The sequence below is a fragment of the Anomalospiza imberbis genome, chromosome 22 (assembly GCF_031753505.1).
Source record: "Anomalospiza imberbis isolate Cuckoo-Finch-1a 21T00152 chromosome 22, ASM3175350v1, whole genome shotgun sequence".
NCBI lineage: Eukaryota > Metazoa > Chordata > Aves > Passeriformes > Viduidae > Anomalospiza > Anomalospiza imberbis.
Window position 1 is genome coordinate 1226862 of NC_089702.1, and position 22360 is coordinate 1249221.

At 52.0% G+C, this 22360-nt stretch overlaps 1 protein-coding gene across 5 annotated transcripts in view; it reads right to left on the minus strand.

Moving 5' to 3' along the window:
• The window catches only part of MYO1D (myosin ID), a 157944-nt gene that overhangs the window by 19752 nt on the left and 115832 nt on the right, over positions 1-22360 (minus strand). Inside the window, exon 22 of one of the 5 annotated variants that reach the window (XM_068212155.1) lies at positions 21040-21365. The exons of 3 other annotated variants lie outside the window; for them this stretch is intronic. In XM_068212155.1, the coding sequence (XP_068068256.1) occupies positions 21290-21365 (76 nt within the window). In that variant the 3' untranslated portion in view covers positions 21040-21289. Of the gene's footprint in view, positions 1-21039; positions 21366-21459; positions 21491-22360 lie in introns of those variants that run through there. One more of the 5 variants, XM_068212157.1, reaches the window with a different exon arrangement.

Consider the following 22360-nt stretch of genomic DNA (forward strand, 5'->3'; position numbering starts at 1 on the left):
GATCATGGGATGGTTTGGGCTGGAAGGGACCTCAAAGCCCATCCAGTGCCACCCCTGCCATGGCAGGGACACCTCCCACTGTCCCAGGCTGCTCCAAGCCCTGTCCAGCCTGGCCTTGGGCACTGCCAGGGATCCAGGGGCACCCCAGCTGCTCTGGGCACCCTGTGCCAGGGCCTGCCCACCCTCCCAGGGAACAATTCCTAATTCCCAATATCCCACCTAACCCTGCTCTCTTTCAGTCTGAAGCCATTCCCTTGTCCCATCCCTATGGATGTGATCACTGCACTATTGCTCTCACTGATCACAGATGTGAGCTGGTAAAACTCCTGCTGCCTCTGACTCTATCTGTCTCCACCTCCTTTTTCTCCTCAGTTTTATTTGATGAGGGAAAGTCAGAAGGCAAATGATGGGATGGTTTGGCCATTAACAGAATGGCAGTTTTGAAAAGGATTTTCCAAAAATTCCCCTTTTGTGTCTGAATGCAGCTCCTGAAGGGAAGTTGCTGCCTGTGAGGTGCCACTTCACAGCCTTTAAGGACAAGGAGATGTTGATCCTAATCCAGATGAATTTAAGATTTTCCTAGAGGCTTCCAGACATCAACAGCTCCACAAATGCTGGAATCAAAATAGAGAGAAAAGCTGCAGGAACAGCCCACTGCACCTGGGACAGAGCGTGGGCAGCTGCACCTCCCACATCCCAGTGCTGAGACACAGGGAAAAGCAGAGACTGGGAAAATGGAAATGGTTGATGGATTTGCTGCTGAGCCAGGGATGTGCCAGGGCTCATTCCTGATGCCCTGAGCTTTTCCTGAAGCAAGACCAGCAGGAAGAGCAGGGGCAGGGAATGGCTGAGGTGCCTGGCAAAGGGGGCAGCCCTGGCTCCAAACCCCAGGGTAGAGCCTCTGGCTCCAGGAGCACTGCAGGAGATGGGGTGGTGCTGCTGGAACAGGACTGTGGCACCTCCTGCCTGTGGAACTCTGGCCTGGGGCTGCTCCTGCCTCTCCTCCTGGCCTTTATCTCCTCATCTGCGGGATCCAAAGGAGAGGAAAGCCAGGGATGAGCTGTCTGCTGCCTGGTTGCACAAGGACACTGAGAAAAGAGAGAAGAGGGTGCTGTGCTATTTTGAGCTGCCTCCTCCTCAATTCCTAGGGGTGGAATTTTACCTCTGGAGTGTTGATTGCTTTGTAGGAAGGATTTAAAGACTACATACACAAAAATGATAATTAAAACCTAAATTAAACATAGGCCTAGTCAATACTTCCCATTTCCATTGTTCTCAAAATCCAAAATAACATTTCCAATTTGCCATAGAGATTTACTGGCCTTTTTCTACTATTTCACTAAAACAAACTCAAAATTCTGGGTTTGAAAATGATAAGTCTGTAGAAAGCCCCACTGGCAATAAGCTTCCAGCAAGATTCCTTAACTCTGCAGCATCCAAAGTGACTTCAAATTAAAAGTATTTTGAAGCACTGTCATTACTTTGATTACTAAATCAACAACTTGATTTAGTAAAATCACTGGCAGCTCACAAAGTATTAACAAGAACAATTAACAAGTGTTGGCAGTTATATTTAGTGTTTTGGAGCTATATTTACAAACTGAACTCAGCCTAGAATCAATACAGCTGAAACCCCACCTCAACTCATTCTTTTAACATTTCTGCTTTTACTTTGGAAAACCAGAAAATGATCAAAATAAGGGGAAAACCTCTAAAGTAGAGACCAAACCAATGGTTGGACTCAATGATCTTGGAGGTATTGCCCACCCTCTGTGATTCTCTGAAGGTTTAATGCTCATTGCCTGGGACAAATTGCCTTGGGTCCAGGAAAATCAATCTATTCCAGCCCCTCTGCCCTTGTGGCAGTAGACAGGAGAAACTGAATTAATAAGCAGGTATTTAGAGCTGAAAACTGGGGGCAGCAGCCCCAGCAGGACTTGGCAGGTTGGGAGTGGAAAGGGCTCTGACAGAGCTCTGGCCAAGCTCTGGTTGAATTTAATGAGTTGTTTGGTTTGGATAATGTCAGGCAGTGCAGACTGCGCCTCCTTATATAATCTTAAGTGCAAACTGATTTTGTGAATAAGCACTTCCAAGTCACAAGAGGGCTTTTTGTTAATAAATGTCAATAATCAGTTGCTGTAGCAATGGGAATTGATCCCCTGGCTACAGAAAGGGGGAGAGCAGAGCCTGCTCCCTGTCAGCTTTTTTCTTTGCACGATTTCTACCCATCTGCTCTGCCAGAAGCCCAATGGAATTGAGGGGTTCTTGGCATGTGGATCTGGGATGGCTTCACCCAAACCCTGCTGGGGGAACTGGGAGGGGATGGTGCTCCCAGGGATGCAGCCCACGGGGCAGGAACGTTTAACTGCTCCACTGCTTTCCTGCTGGAAAACTCCTTGGTGCTGCCCAGGAGCCAAATGAACCTTGGCCAGGTGAGCAAAGGCTCAGGTGACACTGCAGAGGTGAGAGGGACGGGCTCGTGTTTGGCTCTGCCTTGGACCGGAGCTGCCTGACCCAAGCACCAAACCACGGCCAAAATCTATTTTGGGCAGTGATAAAGTGGTGCTGGCCGTGGTCTAACAGCTCAGCTGAAGGAGCTCAAGGAGCTCCTCCATGGAGTGAAAATGAAAGCAGGCACAGGGCCAAGCCCTGGTGCTGCTCAGGTCCATCTGCGCTCCCGCTCGCCCCAGGCGAGCGCAGCAAATGCTCACAAACGGGGTGGTTCAAAATAAGAGTGAACGTGGCTGTGGGCCAGCAGGAGATGGAGCAGCAGGCAGCAAAACGCTGGGAGAGTGGTGGGAAGCAGGGCAAGAGGGACAGGGGGACACCTGGCTGGGCTCCACCCCACATCCTCCCCCTGCCATCCTGATGGGTGCTGGGCAGGAGCAATTCACCCTCAGCTCAGCTCCTTTGGAACCACTCAGATGGCACCAAGGAAGAAAAAAAAGGACAATTTTATCCCTGTTCCCTAAAGCTCTGAAGCTCCATCAACTTCTGCTCTGCCCATCCTGCCTCTCCTGCAGGGACAGCTCTTCCCCACAGCCCCGTTTCCAGCACAAACCAGGGGGGTTTGGTGAGGCAGCACCTCCTGCCCCTTGGTGCCTGCTCCAGAGCCAGGCACCCCTGGAAATTTCTAAGACCCTTTGCCACCATTCCTCAGCACTCCAGGCAGGTCTTACCTGAACGAACTGAGAAGATTCTGCTGGAGTTTGGCCCCAAGGTTCAGCGGGGTGATTCCCAGCCCTGGGGCTGTCTGGCACTCCCTGGGCTCTCCATTCCCTGGGCTCTCCATTCCCTGGCATTCCCAGGCCCTTCTCCACCTCAACACCAGCAGCACACACGTGGGACATATGGGATATGGAATGGTTTGAGGTTGGAAGACTGGGAAGGGAACAAAAATGTCTTGACTTTGTGTCAAAGTTTTTACCACGGCCCTGAAGAAATGGTGACAAATACTGGACAAACGGGGAGGAGGTTTTTGTGTGGTCACAGATAACAATCAACCCAGCTCTGAGAGGAACCAATAAACTGACAGGCTGACCTGATCAAGTGCTACCATGGTTTGATTTTCTTCATTTTAAATAACTTCTGTTGTCTTTCTGTGAAAGCATTTTCATCATGCCCTTTCCTACATCCCTCTCTGGAGAGCAGCAGTCAGTCCCATCCTCTAGGAAATGTTCTTGGGAGCAAACACTCTGAAATCCCCCCCTTCCATAAATACACAGAATTTCTTTGGTCATGTTTCAGGAGACCCTTTTCTGCATCCTGAAGTTACAAGGGCACAATGCTGTGGTGGGGAATTGCTGGTTTGAGAGATCACAGATCTCTGACCTGCCACCATTTTCCTTTTTGAGGATTATCAAGGGTTTCCCAAATCACACATCTTCCCAGAATTATCCTTCTCTGATGAGATCTCTCTGGGTAATGTGTTTAAGTTCTTCCAGCTCTGTTGGCAGCACCTCCCTGGTTTTATCCTTGCAAACAGCACATGCTCCAAGGAGATGTTCTACTTAACATCTTCCTGTGATCCTGGAGAGCAATTCAGAGGTCTCCTCTCACAAGCCCTGACTCAGGCAGGTTTAGAATGTCCAGTGAAATCAGCCTGAGTCAGGAGCTGCTCCTGAAGGCCTTGGCTGGGCCTCAGGAGGAGCTGAAGCTTCAGCAGAGGTTGTTCACAGAGGCCAAGGAAGCTGGAAGGGCTTTGCTTGAACCATGGGAAGCTTTTGTTTCCCAGCCCAGGGCCTGGGTTCCTGCACTCCCTGAGTCACCTGCACACAGGGGATATGAACCACCCCGAGCTGAGGGACACCAGAGACCAAACCCAGGGGCTGCAGGGGACAACTGGCAGCAGCAAAGGGACCTCAGCACCACCTCAGTCTGGGTTTGAACACGGCCTGGGAGCAGATTTTCCCTATGGATATCACCTGTGAACGCTTCCAGCAGCTTCTCTGGCCTGGGAGACCCCTGGGAGAGGATCTCAGCTGCTTCCTCGTGCTGCCTGTGGAGCCTCCTCCACACTTGCTCCTGATTTTTATGTAGAAGAAAGCTGATAAAAAAGAAGTTGGAAACTCCAGAGAAAAGATTTTGGCAGAAAAGTAGAACTGTGAAAGCTCAGTCCTGAAGGAGCCTTGCTGGAATTCTGGAGGCAAAGGAGTCTGGAGGGGTTTTTCCAGTGTACAGCAAACATTCCTCCAAGCCCAAATGCTTCCCAAGCATCCCCAACACATAGATTTCCAGAGCTGGGATGCTGAAGCAATAACGCCTGGTGGGAACACCAGTAGACTGATATCAGAGTATTATCATTTGTTTGAAAAGAGCTGCAGGACAGGAACAAAAAGCCCCCATCAGCTGGGATTTTTTTATCCTTTCCACTCCTAATTCACTGGGAAGTTTCTGTACCACAAACTCTGCACTGATTGCACCACCAGGGACAGCTCACCAGGCCCTCAGCCCAACCTGGGAGGATTTTGTGTATTTTATATATTTTATGTATATGTGTTTTAACTTCCATCATCCCAAAGATACCACTTAGTTATCTGAGAAAATAGAATTTATGAAGATACTGGAGAGAAGAAACCACTTCCTGGACTGATGCCTCTCCTAATGCTGGGGGATTAGAAAGTGGGACTCTATTATCCCATCGTTTTGTTTGATGCTGATAATTAATATTTATCATACTAACTGCAGACAACCTCCCTGCCATGTTTTGCTTCCGCTCAAACAACCCCCTCCAATGCCAAGGGCTGAGGTTGTTCCAGCAGCAGCTCCCTGTGGGGTCACCCTGAGGGTACCCCTGCCCATCCACATGGGATTTTGGAAGAGGAAACCTCCAACCTTGAGCCCAGCCACGTGGCAAAGCCAACCCTGCCAATCCAAACTGGGACTGTTGTGTACCCTGCAAACAGCCTGGGTTTGTTTCCAGCAGGAATTCAGAACTGAGGATATGAAACAAATCCCAGCCTTTTCTGAGCTGCCTGAGCAATCCCAGCTCTGAGCACTGCACGTCCCCAACTCCCCCGTGCAGGGTCTGGGCAAGGTGGGAGTGTGAACACACTTTGGGAGCTTTTTGGGAAGCTCAGGAGCCTGTTTTGAGCAGCTGAGCTCCTGTTTGCATCAACAATGGTCACTGGAAATGTCCAAGGCCAGGTTGGTCAGGGCTTGGAGCACCCTGGAACAGTGGAAGGTGTCCCTGCCCATGGCATGGGGGGCACTGGGTGGGCTTTAGGATCCTTTCCAACCCAAATCATTCTCTGATTCTGTGACATTTAATCATTTTTACACATTCATGTGAGTTGTTGCTAAGCAAATAACGAAATATCCAAGATAAAATAATTTCTTGTGGTTTTTTAAGCCTTACTCCCCTGGCAAGCAACCAAACAGGTTTGAGCTGGAGCCTCAAACCCTTCATTTTGGGGGTTTCTCAAAGGATCATTTTGCTCTGGAACACGATGGTGGCCCCTGGTTCTCCTCACACACAGGAGAGTGTCCCTGGACAAACCCCAGAGCAGTGCCAGGAGAGCCGCTCCAAAGCTGGAGCACACAAGAACAATCCCACCAAAATCCTTCCTGAGAGAAAATAAACCCAAAATAATAACCCAGGGCACAGCTGCAGAGAGATCACAGGGATGGGGAGGAACAAGCACTGGCCAAAAAGGAGAAAAACCACAAAAAAGAGAACTTGGCTCAACTTTAGGGAACACAGGACACTCTGCTGGGGAAGGACCTTCCACCAAGAGCTGGCCCTGGCCTGGCCAAAGGGCCACTGTGGCCACGTCTGAGGTAGCCCAGCCCCAGCAGCCCAGCCTGTCCCATGTCTCCCTATAGGATGTGCCCAGACCTGCAGCTCCAAGTGTTCCAGGCAGGAATTATGATGCATCCCAGGTGCATCCCTTCCCCTCCAGCAAGCACTGCCTGCTTTCATGTCAGACCTCAGGTCCAAGCAAACACGCCAAGGTAATTGCAGGGACACAGAAAAGCACCCAGGAACAAGCAGTGCTTGGCCAGGGCTGAGACAGAGGTGGAGCTGTCATCAGACATGAAAATCATGTAGAGAGAGCTGGGGGCATGAGCAGAGGAAAACTAGGACAATAAAAACATAATATGGACTACATAAAACCAGATCTTAATATCATAGAACCACATAATATCCTGAGCTGAAGGGACTCACCAGGACCATCCAGTCCAGCTCCTGGCCCTGCACAGACACCCCAACAATGCCACCCTGAGTGTCCAAACCTGCCAGAGCTCCCTGGAGCTGAGACCATTCCCCGGGCAGTCTGATCTCTGTTCATCTGAGCAGCAGTTTGCTCCTGGTCTGTGTTTGCTGAACACAAACATGGACACAAAGCTCCCTCTGAACTCCTGAGTGAGACCTTTGGCAGAGCTGTGACCTGGGGGAGGGCAGGGAACGCTCTGTGCACCAAGCAAGGGCATCACACGAAGGGGATGGAGCAGCAGCAACACAGGGAGGAAAATATTTCCACCCTGAAGCTTAGAATCCAAGTGAAAAAGAGAAATATTCCTACACTGCAACCTGCTGTGAAGTCCGGGCTGTGGCAGGGGACACTGGGGACCTGAAGCTGGCACCTACAAACAGGCAGGAAGGGGAAATTCCTGAATTAAATTCTCTTTAGTCTTAGGCCTGAGACTGAATTCTGAAGTGAAGTAAGTCAATTAAATAGAGTTCAAAGTATTTATCCTGTCTTAGCCTAAATCAGTTTTAATAACAGGTTTGTATGCCAAGGTTTTAATGGCTTCAGCAAAAATATCTCCAATGTACCAGATGAAATAACTCTGTGTAGGAGCCCTACAAACTCCAACCCAGCTTCTAATAATAAACTGTTTCAGGCTTTCATTTTCTAAATTGTTCTGTGTCCTCTGGAGAGGTTCCCTTGAACCTGCCGCATAATGAGAGATTGCAATAAATCTTGTCAAACCAGACAAACACCACGAAATCTTAATTTTACTTTTAAATTGCAGCTGAGTGCTCCAGTGGATGTTATTTTTTGGTAACTGCCACATAACTAAGGCGGAGGAGCTTGCTTATTTTTAACAGGAGAGTGTTATTGTCTCCATGTGTTAAAATATTTAGTTGCTTATGAAAAATCCAACCTTTATAGATGCAGAGTTGAATTTGCTTCCCCTGCTGTAGCTCTGGCCAGTATGGGAGAGAAAATACAGGAGATAAGGGGGGAAAATTCAATAATTGGAAAGGACTTTACCCCCATGGTAAGAGAGGCTTCTTTTTTCAATATGGAAAATTTTCTGTACCAAAAATCAGATTTTCAGCATGGAAAATCCCCCCCCACATGTCCCACTGTGGTGCTGCACAGTCTGAGCCATGGCTAAAGCTTGGCAGGGGGCTGAGAAGCAAAATTACTTTTGTTGTTAAATCCCACACCACAACCCCCCCCCCAGCTTGCTGGGACTTGTCAGAAATGGGCTTTCTGGTGCTGCTCCCCCATTTCTGCTGAGGGGAGCTTGCAGAGCCCTGAGCAATCTGCACGCTCAAGGTTTCTCTCCACACGCTGTCCCGAGCTCATGGAGCTGAAAATGAGGGACAGTGGAGCTAGAAACGAGGGACAATGCCCTCCCTTGGAGCCCACGAGGATGCAGAGGGTACCCTCCTCCTCCTCCTCCTCCTCCTGCTGCTGCCGCTCATGCCTGCTCTCGGAATCCCATGTGTGGTTCCCCATGGAATAAGGGGAACCCCCACACCCCCGCCCCTTGCCCACCAAGCATTTCCATATTATTATTGTTATCGTTGTTGTTAAGGATTTGGAGATGAACTGATTCAACCAGCAGCGTGACAGCGACTGCCTGCGATGCTGCTGCTGTTGCCATGGTGACTGTCCCTGCTCTGGGGACCCCAAAATCCCCAGCAGCCCTCGCAGGCACCCCTGGCACCGTGCTGCACAAAGGCTCCCACTTCCCCTCCTCTTTGCCCCAGGAGAAGCACACCTGTACCCCAGCCCTGCTGTCCCTCCGTGCCCTCTCCCATCCCGTCCTCCCTGGCTCTGCTCCAGCTGGTTCCTAGAAAGGCTGAAACAAAAGCTGCTCTGGCTGTCACAGGAGATCCCTGCAGGGCATCACCCTTGGCCCAAGTGACAGGGTCACCCCCAAGGCCACCAGCAGCCACCTGACCCACTGGGCTACCTGGAGAAACCATTCTGAGCTTTAACTGGCACGGCCTGACCGCCTGTGTCTGCAGAGGTAGGAAAGCTGGTTCAAATATTCCACAATACTCAGCTGTTCTTAAAAAAACCCCAACAACCAAGCACAACTTGAATGTGTGTTTACACTTCAGGGACCCTTAATTCAGTCACCTCAACCAACCTGGGCTCCCCTGGACTGTGCTGGGATGCTGTGGCCATTCCAACACATCCCCGTGGGCAGGGGAAAGGACAAATGCTGGAATGGTCACCCTGGAGAGGAGACTGAGCTGGGCAGGACAGGCAGGGACAGGCAGGGACAGGCAGGGACAGGCAGGGATAGGAAGGGACAGGCAGGGACAGGCAGGGACACTGCAGGCAGGGACAGGCAGGGACAGGCAGGGACAGGCAGGGACACTGCAGGCAGGGACAGGCAGGGACAGGCAGGGACAGGCAGGGACACTGCAGGCAGGGACAGGCAGGGACAGGCAGGGACAGGCAGGGACAGGCAGGGACACTGCAGGCAGGGACAGGCAGGGACAGGCAGGGATAGGCAGGAACACTGCAGGCAGGGACAGGCAGGGACAGGCAGGGACAGGCAGGGATAGGCAGGAACACTGCAGGCAGGGACAGGCAGGGACAGGCAGGGACACTGCAGGCAGGGACAGGCAGGGACAGGCAGGGACACTGCAGGCAGGGACAGGCAGGGACAGGCAGGGATAGGCAGGGACAGGCAGGGCCAGGCAGGGACACTGCAGGCAGGGACAGGCAGGGATAGGCAGGACAGGCAGGGACAGGCAGGGACAGGCAGGGACAGGCAGGGACAGGCAGGGACACTGCAGGCAGGGCCAGGCAGGGCCAGAGCCAGGCTGCAGCAGCTCCATCCCAGCCCCTGCCCAGCCCAGCTCCCGTCTCCGTGCTGAGTCAAGGTTGTGAGAGACAATTGAATACAAAACACAAAGAGCAAATCCCATCTGTAGGGGCTGATCCCCAGCCCTCACACACCAGCCCCATGCCAGGCTAGAGCTCCAGAGCCTGCCAGGATCATTCCCAGAGCTCAAGAGCAGGCTGGCATCTCGCTGAGTGGATTTGAGGAGCTGCTGACAGAACCATCTCCGGTGCCGGCCTCTGTGAAGTCACCATATGAGGAGGAAGTGAAACATTTGCATGAGCTAAAAATGTTTTCCTTTGCTGTGTGAGGCTGTGGAGCTGCAGCACGCCCCCTCTGCCATCCTCCTCACCACAGAAACGTCCTCTCCTGCCTGGATCATTCCTATTTGTGCTCCCAATCCCCAGGCCTGAGTCACAGCAGAACAGAACAGCCTTTCTTTGCAAAAATATATTTCCCCAACACAGGCAGTTACAGGATGTGCCCGACTCCACAAGCTCCCTGAATATCTTTAAGGATGCTGAAAGGAATCATTAAATCTAGAGTTAGGATTAGGATGCCCTCATTCCTAATTCTCACTGTCAGGCAGGCCTTGACCTCCAGTTCCTGCTCTCTCAAGCTCAGTTGACAACAGTCAGCAAACCCAGCAGGATGTGGCTGCTGTCAGCAGGTGAAATGAAAACAACCCCAGGATTTGTCAGAGGTTGCTGTTCAGGAGGGAATTTTGAGACGTGACAGGGCCCAGGGTCACTGTGCTGCTCTCTGGGGTGGTGACAGCCCTTCCCCAGCCCAGAGCAGGAGCTGGCAGCAGCCTGGCCTCAGCCTGGCTCTCTCTGCACACTGAATTTTGGCACTCCCTGACTGACCAGCCCCTTCCAGCATAGCAGAGCTGCAGGGCTGTTTGCTGGAGGATGCTGCTGCTGGCCTGAGCTCCCAGAGGGATCTGTGCCTCCCTCCCAGCTCCTGGGGGAGGACCCTCTCCAAATGAATATTTAAGCCCCTGTAAACCCCAGGATTGATTCCCAGGGCAGGTTGTACTGCTGTGATTGTTTTTCCAGCAACAGATGGAGGGAGCATCCCTTCCTGCTCAAAGGCCTGTGCCAGCAGCCACACAGTGCAACAGCAGCCACCTGGAGAAGCTTCTTTTCCAGCCTGATGCTGCTCCCCTGCTCCTCTCCTCAGGCCTTGGGTGAGCCCAGTCCTGGATCTCCCTCAGCACTGTGGAATCCCAGCCTCAGTTACAGCCACTCCTGATGGATCTGTCATTCCCGAGCTGCTGCTCCTCCTCCAGGCTGGGCTGCTGCCCTTCCCCAGCCTGCTGAAGCACATGAGGATTTTAGGATATTACAGCCTGTAATATCCAGATCCATTTTATTTCCCAAGACAAAAGGTTTTCCACTAATTTGTGCTCTCCTCCCTCCCCTACCTCCTCACTCTCTTCCTGTTTCAGCCTCATCTGAAGACCATGTTACACAAAAGCAAGGCACTGAACCAGCATGTGAGGTGGTTTGTGTTTAATGCTGCTGTGTTTAATTGTCTGCATCCCAGGGATCAAAGAGGCTGCAGTGGGAAATCCAGGAGGCAGCAAGCAAGCGTCAGTGTAATTTGATGGCTGACTTTCTGCTCATTAACCCAATTCCTTTGAACTCAAGCAGGAGATGCAGTAACACATCACTGGCAACCAACCTCGAAGGGATGCCAAAAGGGATGAGTAGTCCTGGGTGAGCTGGAGAGGGACGAGCTGATGATGTTGGAATTTCCCAGCCTACATGGAGGAAAATTTCAGCAGTGCTGATCCCTGTCAGTCTGTCCAAGACACTGCTGACATGGGAAACCTCACACCATCCCTGCATTGCGGGCACTCTCCTTTGCATCCCCTCCTCTTTCCTTGGAAAAGAGTTTGTGAATTTGATAATCAGATTTATTGGTATTCTGTATCCTCACCTACAAAAAGGCTGGAGAGGAACATTTCACAAGGGCCTGAAGAGACAGGACAAGGGGGAATGAGCTCCTGCTGCCAGAGGGCAGGGTTAGATGGATGTTAGGAAGGAACATCCCTGTGAGGATGGGGATGTGCCCTGCCACAGGGTGCCCAGAGAAGCTTTGGCTGCCCCCGCATACCTGGGAGTGCCCAAGGCTTGGAGAAATCTGGGATAGTGGAAGGTATCCCTGCCCATGGCAGGGGGTGGAACTGGGTGATCCTTAAGGTCCCTTCCCGCTCAAACCATTCCAACACCCTGTTCAAAAGTGATTTCTGAATCATTGCAGAACTGGCCCCACTGCTCCCTGCACCTCAGAGCGAGCACACGGAATTGTGCAGAAACCTCCTCCCTGTCTCACTGTCCCTGTGTCCCTCTGGGCTGAACTGTGTAACACAGACCAACAGGAACCCACGGTGGTGACACAACTGTCCTGCATTCTGGGAAAAGAAACAGCATCAGAGATTGGTCTTCAAGTCCATGATAATTTAATTATGGAATCCCAGACGGGTTTGGGTTGAAAGGCACCTTAAAGATCATCCATTCCCACTCCATGCTGTGAGCAGAGACACTTTCCACTAGACCAGGCTGCTCCAAGCCTCGTCCAGCCTGGCCTTGGACACTTCCAGATGGGCAATTGTCACTTGGCATGACCTGCCCTGGAGCTGCAGGATGAGAGCTGGCCTGGCTCACTCCACATGATCAATGGCCAGTCTGGGATGCCCGTGGGAAGGGGGCATGCAGGAAGGCGTGGCTGGATAAAGGCATTTTCCTTTCAACCACTCTGCAGAAAAGCTCCTCTTTATTTCCCTGTTTGAAATTCATGACTTGGCTAAACCAGACTGTGCTGTGCACAGTCCCCTGCCCACACCTGAGGGGTGAGCAGAGCCCACCCCCACTGCAGCAGCAGCAGAGCTCAGAGCCAGGAGGGCCACGCCAGCACCAGGGCTGGGCTGACACAGAAACAACCGGGGCTCATTAGCACTAAGAGTGCCTCAGACCTGGAGAAAGGGCACTCACACTTCAGGGATCTCATTTGCTTCTTTCCTCACCTTCATTTCATCACCTGCCACCTCTTCCTTGCTTGTTACCTCTGTTTAAATATCTATACAGGCCCTGCTTCAACATCCCCCCTGCAATCTCTGCTTTGCTTGCAGGGATTGCAGAGACCGACCTGGGACTCGATGCATATTTAGGGATATTCCAGCTGGGCAAGTACCTTGAAAAAGCAGTTCTGAGTCTGCTGGAAACAAAACAAGAAGGATGACAGGGCTTTAGGTGAAACGAGGGAACCCAGCCCATCAGGGCTCTGCCAGCAGGGCCTGGGTGAAGCAGGGCACACCTCAAAGGAGCCGGGGCGAGGCCGTCACCCCAGAGCTCCAGGCAGGTCCTTCACTCACTGTGCTCACACTGAAACCCACCCCACACACCTGTCTAGACACAAAGAACTCCAGGTTAAATAAACCTGGAACCACCAAAACCCATGGAGGCACCAGTTCAGGAAGGCTCAGACTAAAGACAAGCTTTCCCAGGAAGAGCTTTCAGCAAGGAGTGGGAAAGGCACAAAGGGACCGAAGCCGTGCTGAGAAAAGACTTTTATCCAGAGCCAGCTGCACTGGCAGAGGTTTTTGGAGAGGGGGAGCGAGATGTGGGCTTCAACACCTGTCCTCAGAGATCACGGGCACAATGAGATGGGTGAGAGATGGATCTCGGGAGGGGTGGATGTTGTCCTCTTCACAGCAAGGTGCCTCCATCCCACAGCTTCAAGCCTCCCTCTCCCCTGACATTTACACCTCTAAGTCACTTGGAATCCCAGCCTGGAGGCCCAGTCCCTGTCAGATCTCTGCTCTGAGAAAAGGAGATAAGCTGTGAGTGACAGGATCTTCAAAGCACAGAGAAAACTGCAGTAACCCGAGCACTAATGGGCAGGAATTCAGTTTAACCCTTGGGAATTCACCCTAAGACTCCCCCAAAAGTCAAGGGCAGCTACCAGGCTGGTGAAGGCTCCAGCTGGGAGCAGGACTCTGCAGTGGATTCACAACCTGGGATGGGAGGTGACCTTTATTAAGTGCAGAGGAAAGTCAAGAACTTTTCCCTGGAAAGTTTATGGTTAAAAATAAGCTCTTGGTAAAAACCACGAAGCTGATGCACACTTAACCTCTGTCACCCCAAACTTCCTCTGCTGATGGTTGATATTTGGGACTGAAGGCAGAAATAGATTTCTATCTTCTGAAAACAGAGGTGCTTTTCATTCTGGTTCTGTCTGCTGTCCCCAGTCCACCCCCAAATCTCACAGGCAGGGAGAACAACAGTAAATAAATCAATGCAAAATGCAGTGCCAGGATACCTGAATAAAGCCCTCTCTGGGGGAAGGCAGATCAAACCCAGCCCGTGGCTCTGCCTGGCTCCTGTCACACGTGAATTTCTCTGCACTGACCACAGAATGCAAATGCACCAACTCTTCCCTGGGAAGCTCCAGTGGAAGGGCAGCAGGGAGGAACCAGCTGCTGTGCCAAGAGTTTTTAGAAGAAAAGGATCCAATCCTCAGGCAAGGTGGTTTCATCCATCCCCTGCTGCTGGGAGCAAGGGATGCTCTTCTGGAGAGCAAAACAAATCTGACCCCAACCTGCCCCATGCCTTTTCCAGACTTGCATCTGAATCCCTCCTCTCCTTACTCAAATCCACCTCTGACCCAAGACTGAACACGTTTTTCTCTGGGTTAATAAGCTTTGCAGTTGGAAGTTAATTGATTTCCAAGCTTCCAAGGCTCCTGGCATGAGCAGTCCCTGATGGCCAAGTGCCCAGCTCGGGGTCACAGGGGTGTCTGTGGGGTCCTGCACATTCCCACACATTCCCTGCACATTCTTGTGGTCCCAGAGAGGCTCAGGGACCTCCCCAGCAGTGACAACAGAGCAGAACAGGGGCTAGGACAGAAGACCACTAAACCTCTCAGGGATATCCTTCCTGCCTGCAGCCAGGTTTGCATTGAGCCAAACATGGTTGAATTCTTTAACCAAACCTGGAGGAAGCTGCCTGACCAGGGAACAATCTCCTGCAAACAGAGCATCCCTTGGAAACTAAGGTGACAGGCAGACAGTTTGTATCTCCTTGACTTCTAGAAAGCCAAGCACACCAAACCCCAGAACTAGGTCAGTGGTGGCCATCCTGCCCTTTCCCACTCTATTTTTAGCTCCAGCTACAACCACAACACAACATTGCTACGAGCTACAGGAGATGTGTGATCACAACTGACACGAGGCTTGCATGACCCTACACGAGGAATCCAGAATCCCAGGGAGTTTATGGACACTGGGCCAGCAGCACTGACCCCTGTGTTCAGTCATTTATTTTGCTGCTTTTCTCCACATAAATATGAACAAAACCCACCTCTAATCCTGTGGGCAAGATCATGGAATGGTTTGGGTGGGAAGGGACTTCAAAGCCCACCCAGTGCCACCCCTGCCATGGCAGGGACACTTTCCACTGTCCCAGGCTGCTCCAAGCCCCAGCCAGCCTGGCCTTGGGCACTGCCAGGGATCCAGGGGCACAACAGCTGTTCTGGGCACCCTGTGCCAGGGCCTGCCCACCCTCACAGTGGGGAATCCCCCCCAGTACCCCATCCATCCCTGTCCTCTGGCAGGGGGAAGCCATCCCCTGTGTCCTGTCAATCCAAAGTTCCTCCAGCCCAGCTGAGCACGGCCAGTGGTGCTCCCCTGGCCAGGGCTGGATCAGGAGCACCAAGGTCATTCTGAGGAGGACATTTGCCCATGGGAGGATGAGGCAGTGCTAAAGGAGGTGGAACAGTCTGGGGTGTAACCTCAAAGTCATCAATCACAGCAGGTGCCTCAGATTTCATGAACACAAAGGCCCTTCCAATTGATTCAAAGTAAATAATGTGGCCACAGCCTAGACAGGAATAACAGTGATGAGCCAGCCTTGCTCACCTCAGTGTGTCACCGAGGTCTGTCACACCCGGTACCCACTGACACCACTCCTCTTGTGTGTCACAGGGCTCCCTAAGCTGGCACTAAACAAGCCTGTTTGGCTGCTGGGGCTGCTCAGGCTGGGAGTGCTGCATTGTTGGTTGTTCTGCAGAAAAGGAGGCTCAGGGGGCCCTGGTGGCTCTGCACAGCTCCTGACAGGAGGGGACAGCCGGGGGGGTCGGGCTCTGCTGCCAGGAGACAGGGACAGAAGGAGAGGGAACAGCCTCAGGCTGGGCCAGGGCAGGCTCAGGGTGGATTTGGGGAAAATTTATTCATGGAAAGGGTTGTCCAGCCCTGACACAGCTTCCCAGGACAGTGGTGGAGTCCTCATCCCTGCAGGGGCTTAAAAGCTGTGTGGATGTGGCACTTGGGGACAGAGGTCGGTGGTGGCCTTGGCAGTGCTGGGGAATGGCTGCACTCAATCTCAGAGGGCTTTTCCAGCCCTGATGATTTTATCGTTCTGTGGTGAGACCCCTCAGGCTGAAGCCCCCAGCAGAGAGGAGCCACCAGCACTGACCCCTCCCCTGCAGCTCCTCAGCTCCCTCCCAGCAGTGGGAGATCCTGTCACTGCCACTGTGAGGTGACACATCCCAACACCTCCTGCTGCAGGGGGGCGTGAGCCACACCAGGCACTCCCTGAGTCACTCAGGTGTGAGGGCTGCACCAGCTGAGCTTCCTTCAAAGCTCCCTCTCTCCCCAGCTGTGTTTTCTGCCCCTTCCAAGCTCATCCTCATGTCGCTCCTTTCTCTTGTCGTTCAGGACCCTCCTGGCCAATGTGCAGGATACAGCACCACTGGAGCTGTCAGTGAGGCACAAGAGGACTATTAACATTCCAAAGTCTTCACAGAATTCCTTCTTATAAAGCAAATTAATTTCGGCCTGAGCCAAACCCAGCCCTGAGGAGCAGCTGGGCAAACACGTCCCTCACACTGCAAATGTGTATCTCAGGAAAACCCAGGCAGGGATGAAGGCTCTGGGAACTGGCACCCCTATCCCACCTGCCCAAAGTGGGACCTGCTCAGCTGCTGGAGACATCTCCTGCTCTGGTTTGAAGGTGGATGGTGGAATGAAGGTCCTGAACACAGAGCTGTGGTGGCATTTCAGAGACTCTGGGGATACCCCTTGTCCCCAGCTGTCACTGCAGAGGGGCAGGAGGCTCCTGCAGGTCCCACCTGCAGCCCTGAGCAGATTCCTGACACACCACAAGGGACCTAAAAATCACCTCCTCCCCTGGTTCAGGCTACTTAAACCCCCACTTGACACAAGTCATGCCTGCTGTGGGGATGCACTTTATGTTCTCTGGCTCTGGAAAACAGGATCCTGTCCTGCCTCACTCTCCAGCTGATGCTGAGCAAGGCAAAACACAACATGTGCTGGTCTTTGAGGTGACAGATTTATGAGTAAGTGTTTTAATCACCCATTTTATTCTCTTCAACAGTTCAAAGGAAATGTCACCACTTAAGTTTGGATGTGAACACCAAGCCCAAAGTGTTTGTGTGGGGCTGGAAAGTTTGCAGCAGCCCAGGGTCACTGGGTTCCAGCACCAAAAGAGCTTTGCTTTCCTCTTTTCCACACTAAAAAAAGGCAAAGGATCTACTCAGCAGATGCTGCTGGATCCTGCACATGGCTGGAGGCTCCACAGAAACATCTTTTATGCTTTCATGAAGAGCATCCCACGAGATGCTCTTGAGTGGAGGAAGGACTACACTGTGCTTTCCCAAAAAATAAATAACCCCAAAAAATCACTGCCGACACTCCTGCCCTGTCCCTCGGCACCCTTTCCTTTTCCATGTAGGATAATTCTTGGAGGGCTGAGGAAGCAGCAAGGCTGTGGATGCTGAAACCCCTGGATGGCTGAAGATTTCAGGGCTTGTCTTTTTAATCAAAATGAGCCATTTTCACAAAAAAAGTCTCACAGAGAATAATCTTTACTACCTCCCTCCCTCACTGTCAAACCTTAGGATAGAGCAGCCACATAAAGCCCCGTTTCCCTGGGAAACCAAGCTAAAAATAGCAGGGCTGGCTGGGGAGACTGACCAGGGGCTTGGAGATTGCAGTTGGAGATGGCACCGGGGCCCAGTGTCCCCCTGCTGACCCTGGTGCCGAGGACGCCGTGGAAATCCCTGCAGTGCCACCCTGCAGGCTGGAGCAGGGCCCTCCTGCCTGGGCAGGGAGAGCTCAGCCCCTCCAGCTTCCCTGGGGATGCAGCAGGACTGGGACCCATCCCTTGGCCAGGCTCAGCTTCCAGCAGCTCTGTGGGGCCGGGGCCGGCTGGGACCCCCAGGCAGGAGCTGGACACAAGCAGGGGTGGTCACCAGCAGCCTGGGGGGACCTGTCCCATGGCATGGAGGAGGTGACAGCCCAGATCCTGCTGGATCCATAGCTCAGCTTCTGCAAATCTGTGCCCATCAGCATCTCCGTGAGGACAGGAGCAAAGGAACGACTCCTGTGCCAGGGGACTGGGGCCGGGGGGACTGAGGGGGTCCAAGGAGAGGTTGCCCAGAGCAGCTGTGGCTGCCCCATCCCTGGAAGTGCCCAAGGCCAGGTTGGAGCAGGCTTGGAGCCCCCTGGGGTAGTGGGAGGTGTCCCTGCCCATGGCAGGGGGGGCACTGGATGGGTTCTAAGGTCCCTTCCCACCCACACCATTCCCTGAGCCATGATCAGCACAGTTGGGGTTATTTATTGCTTGGCTGCTCTCTACATCAAGGAAACATCACTGTCAGAGTGCTCCATCCCTGCAGACACAAACACAGCCCTGGGTGAAGGAAGGGTCCCCGAGGCCTGGCTGCACACTGGGATTTCTGGAAGGGAGCCTGGCCCAAGAGCATTCCCAGGAGGGTGGCACAGGGTGGAGCCATCCCTGCAAATCTCCCATAACTGCCCTTCAGGCTGCCAGCAGATAGCAGGCTGGGGTGATGCAGAATGAAAACAACCTTTCCTTCACCACTATCAGCTCCTCTGAGTTCACACAAGGAAAAGCACGAAGGGAAAAGAGGAATCATCTTTTGTGCATTTCATTCAGAATCTAATTACTCAGTATAAATTAGTCAGCTGGCTTCACCTCAGCTTTGCCATGTAACAGCCCATGAATCACAGCTCTGTTACAGGATGTATGGTGCCATTTGGATGTAAAAATGCTTTATGCAAGGCACCCTGCGGCCTGGGAATATTAATTTATACCATGGGCTCTGGTGGATGAACTGAAATGAAAGCAGATGAGGAGATGAGACACAAGCCCTGATCAATGTCTGAAACAGGAACAGACTCTGGGTGCTTTGTGAGGTGGAATCAGCCACTGGAGCTCATGGACAGCTGGGACATGTGGAGATGGTGGCATTGAAATCCACTGACTGTGACAAAGATTCTCTGGAGAACAACACTGTTGTGGTTTCCTTCCCTTGCTTGCTCTGTGTCCTTCTAAATATTCTGTTTACTGCTGCAGATGAGCTCCCATGGACACAGACCTGGACAGACAATATTGCTCTCTGTAATCCCAACTTCCTCCCAGTGAGCCACATTCTGTGGCAAGAACTTCTCTGGCAGCTCTTCCAGTCAATCCCAGTTTCTTTCTGTGGTTTGGGAGGGATGAGGACTGTCATGCCTGAGAACAACACACACATCCCAATTTCCCTAGGCAGGCAGCAACAACGACTCCAAAGGCTCCAAAGTCACTTTATAAAGCTCAGCCACCACCTGGGAGTTATCCCAGCTGGAGGGGACACTGTGGCCATGACTGAGGGGACACCAGGGGTGAGTTCCTCCTCCCAACACAGCACTGAGCTGTTCCCATGTTTGTGCTCTTGACCACTTCCTCCTCACCACTTAGAGGGGAACTAAACATTCCTTACAGCCTCATGTGGAGCCAGAGACTGAATGAATTTCCACAGATCCTGAGTGGTTTCACAGTGGAGCTGATTCCCTCTTGTCCTGCCTCCTCCATGATTACTGTCACCGTTGTGGGGACAGCACAGAGCAAAGTCCTGCCCTGGGAAGGGAGCACAGGGCAGTAGCCCCAGAGCTGGCTGTGACAGGGTGGCAAATCTTCCCTCAGCACCTCTCATCCCCCGGCCAGCCTGTGAAAATAACCCCCAGTACAAGAGTGTTTGCTGAGAAAACAGGAATTATCTGAATTATCTGGAGAATCATCTAACAGGCTGCCCAGGGCAGGGCTGGAGTCCCCATCCATGGAGGGGTTTAAAAGCCCTGTGGGTTTGGCACTTGGGGACAGGGGTCAGTGGTGGCCTTGGCAGTGCTGGGGAACAGCTGGACTCAGATCTTGGAGGGCTCTTCCACCTGAATCTGTGATCCTATGGACTTCAAGAACCCGAGTTTGTTATTTACACCTAAGCCCAGGGCTTTGCTCCAATAACAGTTCTTGCGTGCCAGCAAACGCAGAAGACAGGAGGCAGAGTTTATTTTATGCATCTTTATCCATGTGCTTAGGAATTCTGTTTGGATTTGAGGTCAGGGAATTCAGGCTGGCATGGAAACACAGCGTGACTGGGGTATGAACCCAGAAGGATTCACAGCCACCAGAAAAGAACATTTCAGGTGTGATCCCTCATCCATGGGTTCAGTGGATTCCTACATCCTGATATTCATGGAATTACAGAACCATGGAATGGTTTGGGTTGGGAAGAACCTTAAAGCCCATCCAGTGCCACCCCTGCCATGACAGGGACACCGTCCACTGCCCCAGGTCGCTCCAAGCCCCATCCAGCCTAGCCTTGGACACTTCCAGGGATGGGGCATAATATTCTTTGCAAAGGTAGGATTAATTTAGCATTCCATGGACACACTCAATCCTAAATTCACAAATTACAGCAAACACAGCCCCATCCTCCCCAACCACAGCAATGCAGGGCACTGGGGAGTGAGTAGGAACATCCAAACCTTCCTCTAAATGAATTAGTAAAGAGGAAAACCAGGAAGACTTGAGAGGTGCAATTAGAAAGTTGGAGTGACCACAAATATGCTCCAAGGAGCCCCTCTGCTCTGGAGCCGCACTGGGAGAGCTGGGGGTGTTCAGCCTGGAGGAGGCTCCAGGGAGAGCTCAGAGCCCCCTCCAGGACCCAAAGGGGCTCCAGGAGAGCTGGAGAGGGACAGGGGACAAGGGATGGAGGGACAGGACCCAGGGAATGGCTCCCACTGCCAGAGGCAGGGATGGATGGGATATTGGGAATTAGGAATTGTTCCCTGGGAGGGTGAGAGGCCCTGGCACAGGGTGCCCAGAGCAGCTGGGACTGCCCCTGGACCCCTGGCAGTGCCCAAGGAGGACCCTGGGGTAGTGGAAGGAGTCCCTGCCATGGCAGGAGGTGGGAATGGATGGGCTTTAAAATTCCCTTCCCTCCCTAACCATTCCATGATCCTATGAATATGCAAAATGCTGATGATTTCCCATCCTGCACTGCAAACACATTTACAACAACCCTACAATACTGTACCAAAGCAGGTGTAAAGTGTTTGTTAAATAAATAATCACCTCTGCTAGTGTATTTTCACCAGGAAAAAAAAAAAATATTATACTTAACACAAGCCTTTGATAACACAGCTCAGACTCTCCAGGAGAGAGCTAAAAGCCTAATTTTCCTGAAAAAAAACCAGAAAATTTATCCAAAAATAAAGGCATCCCGTGATTTAATGGTATCACTTCAAACAATAGCTCTGCCTGCAGTCAGAGCATGAAGCAGGGAGACCAAAAATGGGAATAATACATCACAAGTGGGGGAGAAAAAGGAAGTCTAAATGATGCAATAAAAAATAAACCACGTCTTTGAGAGACTCCAGTTAAACAAGCGAGGGGCCACATTGTGCATTCATTATCATTCCAGCAGCAATTCCCTGAAGACTCGAGCCAGCAGCACTGCAGCACACACCAAAGCAGGAGGAAAGAGCATTTTAAGTAGGTCACCAGTAAATATGATCATGATGGAGTTTTGTTGTTTTTTGTTTGCTGTCAGTCACTGGGGCCCTTAACTGAGGGAAATACTGGAGAAGGAAAGAACTGATGGAACAGCAGTGAGGTGGGCAGAATTCCAGGGAAAATGTGTGGCAGCCTCCTGAAAACAGCTGTGTACTCCTGGGATCAGCAGCAGCACCACACGCAGCAGCTACCGGGCTCCCAGTCTGGAGCTGGGTGTTCAGAGGCAGGATGAGGAAAATGGGGAAATGCAGGTTGGGATTTTAAGGCCCAGGGATTTAATGGAATCAGAGCATTATCCTCTTTCCTTTCAGATTCCCTTGCCCACCTCTCATGACTTGTGCTGAAAAATCAACCTCAAAGCACCCACTCCAGTGACTCCCTGCCCAGTCCTGCAGTGGGAGGGAAGGGAGGGAAGAGAGGGAGGGAAGAGAGGGAGGGAGAGACGGAAGGGAGGGAGAGAAGGAGGAAGAGAGGGAGGGAGGGAAGGAAGAAAATAAAGAAAAGAAAAAAGAAAGAAAAAGAAGGAAGGAAGGAAGGAAGGAAGGAAGGAAGGAAGGAAGGAAGGAAGGAAGGAAGGAAGGAAGGAAGGAAGGAAGGAAGGAAGGAAGGAAGGAAGGAAGGAAGGAAGGAAGGAAGGAAGGAAGGAAGGAAGGAAGGAAGGAAGGAAGGAAGGAAGGAAGGAAGGAAGGAAGGAAGGAAGGAAGGAAGGAAGGAAGGAAGGAAGGAAGGAAGGAAGGAAGGAAGGAAGGAAGGAAGGAAGGAAGGAAGGAAGGAAGGAAGGAAGGAAGGAAGGAAGGAAGGAAGGAAGGAAGGAAGGAAGGAAGGAAGGAAGGAAGGAAGGAAGGAAGGAAGGAAGGAAGGAAGGAAGGAAGGAAGGAAGGAAGGAAGGAAGGAAGGAAGGAAGGAAGGAAGGAAGGAAGGAAGGAAGGAAGGAA